The sequence below is a fragment of the Pristis pectinata genome, chromosome 10, assembly GCF_009764475.1.
Source record: "Pristis pectinata isolate sPriPec2 chromosome 10, sPriPec2.1.pri, whole genome shotgun sequence".
NCBI classification, from domain to species: domain Eukaryota; kingdom Metazoa; phylum Chordata; class Chondrichthyes; order Rhinopristiformes; family Pristidae; genus Pristis; species Pristis pectinata.
The window spans coordinates 58,690,059-58,703,037 of record NC_067414.1 but is presented as its reverse complement, the minus strand read 5'-3'; the positions used below and the strand labels follow the sequence as shown (position 1 = coordinate 58,703,037).

At 40.7% G+C, this 12,979-nt stretch overlaps 1 protein-coding gene across 1 annotated transcript in view; it reads right to left on the bottom strand.

Annotated features, from left to right (window-relative positions):
• hadhaa (hydroxyacyl-CoA dehydrogenase trifunctional multienzyme complex subunit alpha a) overlaps window positions 1-12,979 on the bottom strand; it is a 63,323-nt gene that overhangs the window by 12,401 nt on the left and 37,943 nt on the right. Inside the window, exons 9-15 of the mRNA XM_052024664.1 lie at window positions 12,510-12,628; window positions 12,352-12,408; window positions 11,546-11,655; window positions 5,318-5,452; window positions 4,800-4,971; window positions 4,624-4,710; window positions 2,943-3,083 (exon numbers count right to left, since the gene is read on the bottom strand). Coding sequence (XP_051880624.1) covers window positions 2,943-3,083; window positions 4,624-4,710; window positions 4,800-4,971; window positions 5,318-5,452; window positions 11,546-11,655; window positions 12,352-12,408; window positions 12,510-12,628 — 821 coding nt within the window. The remainder of the gene's footprint in view (window positions 1-2,942; window positions 3,084-4,623; window positions 4,711-4,799; window positions 4,972-5,317; window positions 5,453-11,545; window positions 11,656-12,351; window positions 12,409-12,509; window positions 12,629-12,979) is intronic.

Genomic DNA, 12,979 nt, shown 5'->3' with positions numbered 1-12,979 from the left:
GGAAGGACAAGGATGGCAAAGTAAGGGAACCTTGGTTGACGAGAGAGGTGGTGAATTTAGTCATGAAGAAAAAGGAAGTGTATACAAGGTTTAGGAAGTTAAAAATCAAACCCTTGAGGATTATAAAGAAGCCAGAAAAGAACTCAAGAAGGGAATTAGAAGAGCCAGAAGGGGCCATGAAAAGCCCTTGGCAAGTAAGATTAAAGAGAATCCAAAGGCATTCTATATATACTTCAAGAGCAAGAGGATAACTAGGGAGCAGGTCGGACCACTCAAGGATAAAGGAGGGAACGTGTGCTTGGTGACAGAGGATGTAGGAGAGGCCCTAAATCAGTACTTTGCATCAATATTTACCAAGAAGGATGTGGAGGATAGAGAGATCAGTTTGAGATAAAGGAAGAGGTCGCTTTGGGTCTCTTAAAGTATGTTAAGGTGGATAAGTTCCCAGGGCTTGATGGGATCTACCCCAGGTTACTGAGAGAGAGAAGAGATTGCTGGGGCTTTGACCAACATCTTCGTGTCCTCTCTAGCTAGAGGCGAGGTCCTGGAGGACTGGTGAGTAGCTAATGTTGTTCCAGTATTCAAGAAGGGAAATAAGGATAATCCTGGAAACTATAGACCAGTGAGTCTCACGTCAGTGGTAGAGAAGTTACTGGAGAGGATTCTTATGGATAGAATTTTTGAGCTTTTGAAAAACCATGGCCTAATTAGGGACAGTCAGCATGGCTTTGTGTGGGGCAAGTCATGTCTTACTAACTTGATTGAATTTTGAGGAGGTGATGAAGGTAGAGCTGTGGATATTGTCTACATAAATTTTAGTAAGACATTTGACAAGATCCGTCATGGAAGGCTCATCCAGAAGTTTAAGATGTATGGGATCCATAGTGAATTGGCTGTTTGGATTCAGAATTAGCTTGCCCATAGAAGACAGCAGGTAGTGGTTGATGGGACTTATTCTGGCTGGAGCTCTGTGACTAACGGTGTTCATTAGTCACAACTGGCCAAAAGTGAAGTGTTAAACTTTGGGAGATCAAATGAAAAGGGACACTACACTGTTAATGGCAAGACTCTTAACAGTGTTGATGTGGAGAGGGATCTTGGGGTGCAAGTCCATCGCTCCCTGAAAGTGGCTACACAGGTTGATAGGGTGGTAAAGGAGGCATATGGCATGCTTGCCTTTATTAGCCGAGGAACTGAGTTCAAAAGTCGGGAACTTATGTTGCAGCTTTATAAAGATCTAGTTAGGCTGCATCTGGAGTATTGCATTCAATTCTGCCCACCCCATTACAGGAAGGATGTGGAGACTTTGGAGAGGGTGCAGAAGAGATTTACTTGGATGCTGCCTGGAGTAGAGGGCATGTGCTAAAAGGAGAGGTTGGACAAACTTGAGTGTTTTTTCTGGAGCAGCAGAGGCTGGGAGGAGATCTGATAGAGGTTTATAATATTATGAGAGGCATAGATAGACAGCTGCTATCTTTTTCCCAGGGCTGACATATGTAAGACCAGAGGGCATGCATCTAAGGTGAGAGGGGGTAAGTTCAAAAAAGATGTGTGAGGCAAGTTTATTTTTATGTACACAGGGAGTGGTGGGTGCCTGGAATGCACTGCCAGGGGTGGAGGTGAAGTGAGGCAAATATGACAGGGGCATTCAAGAGGCTCTTAGGCACATGAATATGCAGGAAATACTGGGATATGGACATTGTGTAGCAGAAGGGATTAGTTCAGTTGAGCATTTGATTACTAATTTAATTAGTTTGGCACAACATTGTGGGCTTAAGGACCTGTTCCTGTGCTGTACTGTTCTATGTTCTATAATGTTGTTAACATGGTTAGTAAGTTGTGGATGACACCAACATTGGTGGTGTAGTGGACAGTGAAGAATGTTATCTAAGATTACAACAGGATCTAGGTGAACTGAGGAAGTGGGCCAAGGAATGGCAGATGGAATTTAACTTGGACAAGTGTGAAGTATTACATTTTGGTAAGTGAGACCAGGGCAAGTCTTACACAAAAAATGGTAGGGCCCTGGAGAGGGTTGTAGAACCAAGAGACCTAGGGGTTCAGGTAGACAATTCCCTGAAAGTGGTGACACAGGTAGACAAGGTGGTGAAGAGAGTTTGGCATGCTTGCCTTCATCAGTCAGGGCATTGAGTACAGGAGCTGGGACATCATGTTACAGCTGTACAAATCGTTGGTGAGATCACACTTGGGAGTATCGTGCACAGTTCTACACAGAACATTATAGCACAGTACAGGCCCTTCAGCCCACGATGTTGTGTCAACATTTTATCCTGCTCTAAGATCTATCTAACACTGCCCTCCCACACAGCCCTCCATTTTTCGATCATTCACGTGGCTATCTAAGAGTCTATTAAATGTCCCTAATGTACCTACCTCCACCACCTCTGCCCACAGCGTGTTCCACGCACCCACCACTCTGAATATAAAAAAAACTTGCCTCTGACATCCCCCTATACCTTCCTCCAATCACCTTAAAATTATGCCCCCTTGTGAGAGCCATTTTCACCCTGGGAAAAAGTCTCTGACTGCCCACTCGATCTATGCCTCGTATCATCTTGTACACCTCTATCAAGTCACCTCTCATCCTCTTTCACTCCAAAGAGAAAAGCCCTAGCTCGCTCAACCTATCCTCATAAGACATGCTCTCCAATCCAGGCAGCAGCAATAGGAAGGATGTCATTAAGCTTGAAAGTTTTAAAAGGAAAAACAACAAACTGTAGTGCAATCTAAATAACAATTACCAACAAGTTAGATGTATTTGAAAATAAGGAGCCTAATTACAGCCAAAATCAAAAGTGACAAAATTTTTTCACATATATGGAATAATTCTTCATATTTGAGCACAAGTTTGACACATAGTTTATGACTGGAACAGCTGATGATACCAAATATTTAGGTGGCAGGTGAAACATAAAAATTACCTTAACTACAATGATGACTTTTCCCTGTTTGTGGCCAACTGTTATAGCTGCTGCAATGGTGTCCTTGGAGGTTTTATCTGTGCTGACGATTTCCAGTAGCTGCATCTTATCCACAGGTGAGAAATAATGCATTCCAATTACCTGGACATGTGGAGGGAAAATATTTATAAACTCTTAACAATAAACCCAAAGGATGGCACCTATAAGTCAACGTTTATCCAGTGTTTTTGAAATGTAGTGACAACATTCAGAAAGCTAAGTAGGTTACAATCCTCTTCATTACTGGCCAGTTAACCTCATATCGAGTGTTAAAATGGTTGAATAATAAAAAAAAGAGATCTAAACTATATTGCTATTGTGAAGTAGTATTGTTTTATTAATAAATCACAATTAATAGCTCTTTGGTAAAGTAACCTCATAGAAAGAGGATTCTAGTATCTGTGTTCACTTGGCTTTCAAAAAGGGATTTTGAGGAAATGATTGACAGAACTCTTCTTGTAAGGCACTTCTGGAGCTTTAATGTATATGTGGAATAATTGACATTTCTTTGACTGAAAATTGACTTGTTGATTGAATGCAGTGATGTTGCTTATGGAAAGAACTATATTTATTGAGGAACATTTGCCATAAAATACTCTCAGTAAAGAACAGCTTCGGTCACCTTCAGAAAGATTGGACCAATAAAGATGGTAGGTGGATGTAGTCTAAAAGAAGCTTTTAGCCAAATCAGTTATTAAATTTTAATACACAAATGACTCCAGTAATTATTCTGAATAGAAGTCAGTTCATGGTTATGGGTTCAGAGAACACTAAAGATTGATAAGGCTGAAAAAATAAATTCCATCTTATGTTATTTAGAATAAAAGAGGCTATGATTAACCCAGCTCAGTTATATTAGTGTGTGAACAGTGGGCTCCACACTGTCAAGAAAATCAAGATTTTATGGACGCAAAACTGACGGTAGTTAGGAAATACAACACTAGGAGAATCCTGTAAAATTGGGTCATTTTTATCTTTTAAAAAAAAGTAGGAAAATGCAGCTAATGGAGAGACATAACTGGTGTTTAAAATTATGGTAAACAGAAGCAGACTTTTTTGCAGAGGGACCAAGAAACTAGAGGTATAAAATAATGCCATTCTAAATTTCTTCACAAATTGAGCTTGTGGAGTTCACTTCTAGGTTGCAGATGAAAGATGTTAACATTCTAGATATGATTGGATAGGAATATGAAGGAAAAGGAGTTGAAGAGGTACAAGAACTAGATAATTAGAACTATCTGCTCATACTGGCTGAGTGGAATAGTCTATTTCTCTGTTGCAACTTTTACCGAAGAAAGACAAAATGTTCAAGTGATCAAGGTTGATGCTCAGCTGATTGAATGTTTTCAAAGGAAAACATTCCTTTGACTAAGGCAGCCATTATAATTTTAACTATTGACGAAGGCCAAATGACACCCATAAAACATTTCATTACCTTTGAACTAAGTTTGATATTTTAAAAAGTTCTGATTCAACAAGCTTCAATTTCAGTAAACTTAATGTTATGACCACCATTTTTGTTGACAATTTAATTTTCAAGTAGAATATACTTCATCTAAAATGTCTGGCAAATTCATTTTTAAATGTATGTGCCTTTACTAATAGTTTGAGAGAACACACCAGCCAAGTAATCATATTCTACCTTTTCTGGCCTCTTACTGACAGCAGCAATTTCAGAAATCGGAAGAGCAGATGTATTACTAGCAAAAATACAATGAGGGGATACAACCTGTAAGAGAAGAAATACAGCATAATTTATTTTATTGAGCAATATGCAAGCTTTGAATTAACATGCATTGTTTTTCTTTGGAAACTTACAGCTTCGACTTCCTTCAGAACATGGTGTTTGATTTTCATATCTTCAAATACTGCTTCAATCACCATGTCTGCTTTTTCAAATCCTTTGTAGTCTAACTGACTAGTCAAGTCTGACAGGATTCTATCACGCTCAAATGTTGTTAAAGCCTTCTTCTTTACCTTATCATTCAGTCTGTTAGGATTCCACAATCATAAATATAAGAATCAGTGTTTTCAGTGAGACATTAAATTTTGAGAACAACCACAAATCACCCAGTAATAAATGTATGAATGCACTAGTATTACTCAAAGTAACTTTAAAATATTCTATGATTCCACATACTTCAACAAATCAGTCCTTGCAGAAAATGAAAGCACAAAATTGCATAAGGAACAAACATATACCATTCCAATATAATAGACAGATTTAAATCTATATGGGCCAAAATGCAAGATCTTGAATAGCTGCATTAATTAAATGCAAAGAACATCTAGTAAAACATCCATAGAAAAGGACACCAAGTTCAACTGCGGTATACCCCTTGTAGATCTGTTGTTGACCCCTTTCAAGTCCTTCCAACGTAGTATCTTTTAAGATGGTTGAAATGCCTTTATCTACTGTGACTTGTGCAATACCAGCGCCCATTAGACCGCCACCTAAAATAGCAATTTTCCTGGAAAAAAACAGTAAAAATTGTAGTACATTAAACCACAAACAATTGAGGTAATTTAATATAAAAAAGAATTACTATATTTCTCTAGCCTGCCTGAGGGATTTTGGATGCAGAGTGGTGGAGCATTAAAATGCATTTAAACCATTTGAAGAAAACATTAAAAAAAAACTATTTATACAGCACGGTAACAGGCCCTTACGGCCCAATGAGTCTGTGCTGCCCATTTAAACCCATGTTAACCCACCTGTACATCTTTGGAATGTGGGAGGAAACCGGAGCACCCAGAAGAAACCCACGTAGACACTGGGAGAACATACAAACTCCTTACAGACAGTGACAGGAATTGAACCCTGATCGCTGGTGCCGTTACATTGTCACGCTAACCGCTAAGCTACCGCGCTGCCCTGGCTCGTGTAGTGCTCTGGCTTTACACAATCATGTTCTAAAAGCACTGCATATCTAACTTTGTGTGCATGAACCACATAAATTCAAGCTATACAAAAGAATTTATCACATCTTTCAACAAAAATAATGACTGTGCATTACTGATTAAAAACAGATCTACTTAGTTGCATATTTCTGGGCTTAGAAAGATGCTATTTAAGATTCCCACCACCTTTACAACACAGGTTGGAGTCACCATCTCAAAATATCAACTTTTTCTCTCTCCGTTGATGCTGTCTAACCTCCTGTGTATCCCAAAGTTTTCTGTTTTTAATTCCAATACATTTAAATAAATAAATAGCTACACTCTTCTCCCTCAGTTAAGTTTAAAACTGCACTTTCATGCTCTGGCTCTACACAATCCTGCTCTAAGCCAAGTCCAACACTTAATTCAGTGTCACGCCTCTTGGCATTTACTGGTCCGGGTACACCAAATGTTATTTGGTGGAGCCTGGACTGTTAAAGAAGCTGCCTACTGCCACAAACACAGAAGATTTCCAGCTGCATGGCAAGGGACACGCAGCCAGAGGTTCGGTGATCGCTAAAGAACTCCTCCAATCTGTCCACCTTTCAACCTGAAAAGATGAACAGCAATAATTGCCTGAATGCAAGTTGGATGATCTCACCCAATGGTATCAATGTTCTAATGATCTGAAGCAGAAATGAAATAGCACTAACTTATTGCACATTATAAGCCCGCTATCATCTTCATTAAAGGAAGAGAACTTCACCACCAAATAAGCAGCATACAGACAGGTTCACTGAATTTGACGAATGGATTAAGAGTGTAGAAAGAAGAGTTTAGTATCATAATACATGTGGAGCACATACATATGGTTGATATATTATAGCCACATATTGTTCAGGACTATTTGACCATTATGGCAAGGTACCAGTCCAATACAGTTTTATTAAATGGTGCCCTGATCAATGAGACTGTAGTTAACTGTTCACATCAGCACAACAATAAATGTGAGAGCATTAAAAAAAAATTCAAATTTCCTTGATCAAGTGATGATCTGTTGGAGTTTAGAAGAGTGAGAGGGGACATGATTGAAACACTGAATATCCTCTGGGGCCTTGATAGGGTGCATTTGGAGAGGATGTTTCCCCTCGTGGGAGAATCTAGAACTAGGGTTCAAAGTTTAAAAATAAGGAGTTGCATATTTAAAGTACAGACAAGGCAGAATCTTCTCTCAGCCTTTTCAACTCTTTCTCCAAGGGCAGTAGAGGCAGAGGCCATGTGTATCAAGAATCCTTCCACCTCTTTCTTAAAAGTATTCAAGAACATGAAAGGCCACAGTGGGAAGATAGGAATGCAGGGTTGAGGTTACAATCATAATAGCCATGATCTTACTAAATGGTGAAACAGGCTTAAGAGGCCAGCTGGCCTTCTCCAACCCCTCAAACATTTATATGGTGCATCCTGAAAATACAGCATGAATAAACTGTTTGCCTGTTTTAATGCACACCGCTGCTGAGAAGCAAGAGCTTCCCTCTTCCCAAACTGCATTACATTGACAAAATACACTGGATTCAATTTTGTGGTTAAAATTAAGTATATAATCAGAGAGCATTTCCATCGACCACACATACTCATTTAAATGCAGAAATCAGTGGCTGTTGTTTCACTTTTCATGCTACAATAATATTTTGCTGATAAACGTGGTATTGAGACATACCTAATAGCTCTTCTTATGAACTATGTAACTATCAATCTGGTAGTTCCTGATGTTTGTCAGGTAATGTTATATTTACTTTTTATTGGTAGTTACGGAGTTTGTGACAGAGTATGACGACAATGGTAAGAGTCTTCCCAACGTTTGGCTGGAGGAAATCACCATTCATCCAGTAATGGATTCTGAGCAAACAGACTTGAGTCAGTGGTGTGGCAGTGAGGTTCGGCACAATAAAGAAAAATTAGTCAAATGGTAGATGGAGGAGGGGGCTATGGATAGATCCTTTGGGAAACCAGAGGTAGAGTCACAAGGGCAGAATAAGAAATTATTGCAGCATCTTTGGCCCTGACAACATGGATAAGAATGCATTATGGTACCACCTAGCCAGATGCTGCTGTAGAGGCTTTGGAGGACAGGCCAAGGATAGGATAGGATAATCTTTATCACAATTTCATTGTACATCATAGTGACTCTGATAAAGAGCGCTTTGGTATTGTGGCAGGGCAGAAATCTGATAAGACAAATTCAAATAAGGACCTGGGAACAAGGGGTATTAATTTGGGAAACTACATGTTCAGAAACCTGGTCAGGGGAAGGAAGATTGTAGATGGGGAGGTAATTTGCAAGGTCAAGAGTTGGCTTTTAAAAAAAGGGTAATAAGAAACATGTAGAGAAGCAACCAGACTTTGCTGGTTAATGAAACAGAAAAAGATGACCAAATGAATGACATGAACTACTATTTTTATATAAAACTTTGCTGTTTGGCAATGTTTCAATGATGCCAACAATCCTACTTAAGATTTTTTTAAATTATATATGGGTTTTCAAATGGCTGCATTTGTTCCATAATTGATCAACCATAGAACCATACAGCACAAAACAGGCCCTTCGACCCACCATGTTGTGCCATCCATCAAACCACCCTCACACTATTTAAACCTTTCCTCCCGCATATCCCTCTATCTCACATTCCTCCATGTGCCTATCCAACAAACTCTTGAACCTGTCCAATGTATCTGCCTCCACCACCACCCCAGGCAGTGCATTCCATGCACCAACCACTCTCTGGGTGAAAAGCCTCCCCCTGACATCTCCCCTGAACCTCCCACCCATAACCTTAAAGCCATGCCCTCTCGTCTTGAGCATTGGTGCCCTGGGAAGGAGGCGCTGGCTGTCTACTCTATCTATTCCTCTCAATATTTTATACACCTCTATCATGTCTCCTCTCATCCTCCTCCTTTCCAGTGAATAAAGCCCTAGCACCTTAAGCCTCTCCTCATATTCCATATGCTCTAATCCAGGCAGCATCCTGCTAAATCTCCTCTGCACCCTCTCCAACACCTCCACATCCTTCCTATAATGCGGCGATCAAAACTGAACACAGTACTCTAGATGTGGTCTAACTAGAGTTTTGTAAAGCTGCATCATCACTTCGCGGCTCTTAAACTCAATTCCACGATTTATGAAAGCTAACATCCCATAGGCCTTCTTAACTGCTCTATCCACCTGTGAGGCAACTTTCAGTGAACTGTGAATATGAACCCCCAGATCCCTCTGCTCCTCTACACTGCCAAGTACCTTGCCATTTACCCTGTACTCTGCCCTGGAGTTTGTCCTTCCAAAGTGTACCACCTCACACTTCTTCAGATTGAACTCCATCTGCCACTTGTCAGCCCAGCTCTGCATCCTATCAATATCCCTCTGTAAGTTCCGACAGCCCTCCACACTATCCACAACACTGCCGATCTTAGTGTCGTCCGCAAACTTACTAACCCAGCCTTCCACCCCCTCATCTAAGTCATCTATAAATATCACAAAAAGTAGAGGTCCCAGAACCAATCCCTGCGGGACACCACTAGTCACTGCCCTCCAATCCGAGGGCACTCCTTCCACCACAACCCTCTGCTTTCTACAGGCAAGCCAATTCCTAATCCACACAGCCAAGCTTCCCTGGATCCCTTGGCCTCTGACCTTCTGAAGAAGCCTACCATGAGGTACCTTATCAAACGCCTTACTAAAATCCATATAGACCACATCCACCGCACTACCCTCATCAACCTTCCTCGTCACCTCAAAGAACTCTATCAGGCTTGTGAGGCAAGATCTTCCCTTCACAAATCCATGCCGGCTGTCCCTAATCAGTCCATTATTCTCCAGGTGTTCATAGATCCTATCCCTTAGAATCCTTTCTAACAGCTTACCCACCACAGACGCAAGGCTCACCGGTCTGTAATTCCCTGGACTATCCCTACTACCTTTTTTTGAACAAGGGGACAATATTCGCCACCCTCCAATCCTCCGGCACCATCCCCGTGGACAACGAGGACTCATAGATCCTTACCAGTGGTTCAGCAATCTCCTCCCTCACCTCTCGAAGCAGCCTGGGGAAAATCCCATCAGGCCCCGGAGATTTATCCATCTTGATATTATTTAAACTTCAACACATCCTCTCTCTTGACATCTACAACCTCGAGAACATTATCCTTACCAGTACTCCCTTCCGCGTCATCAAGACCCCTCTCCTCGGTGAATACCGAAGAGAAGTATTGAGAACTTCTCCCACTTCCGCCGCCTCCAGGCACATTCTCCCACCTTTGTCTTTAATCGGACCTACCTTTACCCTAGCCATCCTCCTACCCTTCACGTAGGTGAAAAAGGCCTTGGGATTTTCCCTAACCTTACTAGCCAATGCCTTTTCATGTCCCCTTCTAGCTCTCCTCAGCCCTTTAAGTTCCTTCCTCGCTACTCTATATTCCTCACGGACCCTGCCTGAACTTTGCTGCTTATACCTTATGTATGCTACCTTCTGCCTAACTAGTCGTTCAACCTCTCTCGTCACCCACAGCTCCTTCACCTTGCCATTCCTTCTCTGCCTCACCGGGACATATTTATCCCTAACATCCTGCATAAGATCCCTGAACATTGACCACATCTTCATGGTACATTTCCCTTCAAAAAGGACATCCCACTTTACACTCCCAAGTTCTCTCCTTATAGCCTCATAGTTCGCTCTTCCCCAATTAAACATCTTCTTGTCCTCTCTGCACCTGTCCCCGTCCATGACAATTTTAAGGGTTATGGAGCAATGGTCACTGTCCCCCAAATGCTCACCCACCAATAGATCCTTCACCTGTCCTGGTTTATTTCCTAAAACTAGACCTAGCATGGCATTCCCTCTAGTCGGCCTGTCGACATACCGCGTCAGGAATCCCCCCTGGACACATTTAACATATTCCGTCCCATCTAAACCTTTGGCACTAAGCAGGTTCCAGTCTATATCTGGGAAGTTGAAGTCTCCCATTATAACAACCCTGTTATTTTTGCTTCTCTCCAAACACTGCCCGCCAATCTGCTCCTCTATATCTCTACCGCTACCGGGGGAACTATAGAATACTCCTAGTAGAGTAACTGCTCCTTTCTTGTTCCTTACTTCCACCCATAGGGACTCTAGAGATGATCCTTCTACAACATCCATCCTTTCCACAGCCGTAACAGTGTCCCTGACCAGTATCGCCACACCTCCTCCTCTTCTCCCCCTTCCCTATCCCTCTCAAAACACCGAAAACCAGGAATATTCAATATCCACTCCTGCCCTGACGTCAGCCACGTCTCAGTAATAGCCACAATATCATAGTCCCCCATACTTACCCAAACCCTCAGTTCATCTCCTTTATTCCTGACACTTCTTGCATTTAAGTAAACACACTTCAGTCCATCTACTTCACTACTGTTATAGCCTGTATTCTGCTTCTCCTTCCCCAAAGCCTCTCTACCTGTTTGATCTAACTTTTCCCCATCCCTTTCTTCCTCTGACCTACTCCTCTGGTTCCCAAAAATCTCACATTTGATCAATCTTGTAGCATTATAAATGTGTATTGCAGAGACTGCACATGTAAGGGAAACTTTTGAATCCCTATGGCCAGATTGGAAAGACAAATAGAAAACCAGCTTATTAAAGAAATACACTTACTCGCTTTCTTTCTGTGGCTTCCCAAACTTGTTCTTCTTACATGCTACTTGACCATGATAAAGTCCAATCAAAGCTTTTGATTCATTTGTCACTGCCAACTCTCCAAATTTCTAGTTAGGAAAATTAGAAGTATTTCTTAGAGTACAGAACATAAACGCTTACTGACTGTTAAAGATGTTGATTGCAGATTTTTAAAGACTTCGTGTGAAGAAAGCATATGGAAGAATAAAAGGTGACTGGATAGATAAAGCTTCTGTAACATTAGAAAAGGATCAAGAAGAGTCAAAAAGTTATAAGATGCAACTTGCATGTCACAAATTATAAGGCTTAGTTTACGTAATATATTTGCTGCTGTCACCAAATTAACACTACCTATTACATTTCACACTCAAAATTCAAATAAAGTCAAATTTATACCGGAGTTTAAAACTTTCTAATCTGGTTAATAGAAAAATCTGAAGCTGAGGCAATAATACTTGATATTACTCAGAAAAATGGCCAATATGTGCCATAAGACAAAAAGTGATGAAAGATGACAGAAGAGGAAATAATCATGAAGCAAGTTTTGGAGGAATCTGTGTGAAGCATTAGACTGAAGACCCAAATTTTTGCAGGAAACAGAAATAATTTGGATTGGGTAATTCAGCACTCATATTTTTCTCTCCTTTCAAAATTAGCCCATATTTTGATTTGAAGCAGCACCTTTCCAATGGATGTTGGAGGACACAGCATAATTTGGTCTACCCTATCCTATCATTACATTCCCAGAATCTCTTGATTTTACAGAAAAACAAAATGTCTCTTACTTGTGATTCCATCAGGTAGCCAGCATCAGATCCCTGCTCTGATCCAGTCTTCACAGCCTTCATTAAAGCAAATATATTGAAACGTAAAAATTAAATTACATGTGATCTTACTTATGCAAGCTTCATTGATGTCAAGAAAACTGTGTTCCAATAATTACCTCAATGATCTTCAATGGGGCAGGATAAAGGCCCTTGGTCTGTGCCATCACCTTTTTCTCCACCATTTTGTAAATCTGCTTCCTGATGAAAGGGAATTTCATAGCCCAAGATTGAACATCTGCAACAAAAATTGTATAATATTTATAAATTTCATGGCATTCAGGAACCTGCATTTGCTCAACAACTTTGATGTGAATAATATTGTAAAGCACTTCTCAGAAGAATGAATGGAAACTGTTGCTCAAAAGATGAGCTTTGAGCAGGATATTAAAAGAGAGCAAAAGAGAACACAAAAAAACACTGAAGGAGAAAATTTGATGAGGCCGAACTTTGATGATGAAAACCATGAGTGATACCCGAGAAGACATGCAGGTGCAAAAAGTAGGAGTCCAAAATGAAAAACTAAACCAGAAGATAGGACTGAAGGAACCTGCAGAGGCTCGTCATGTTCGCCAAAGACTTTTCATCG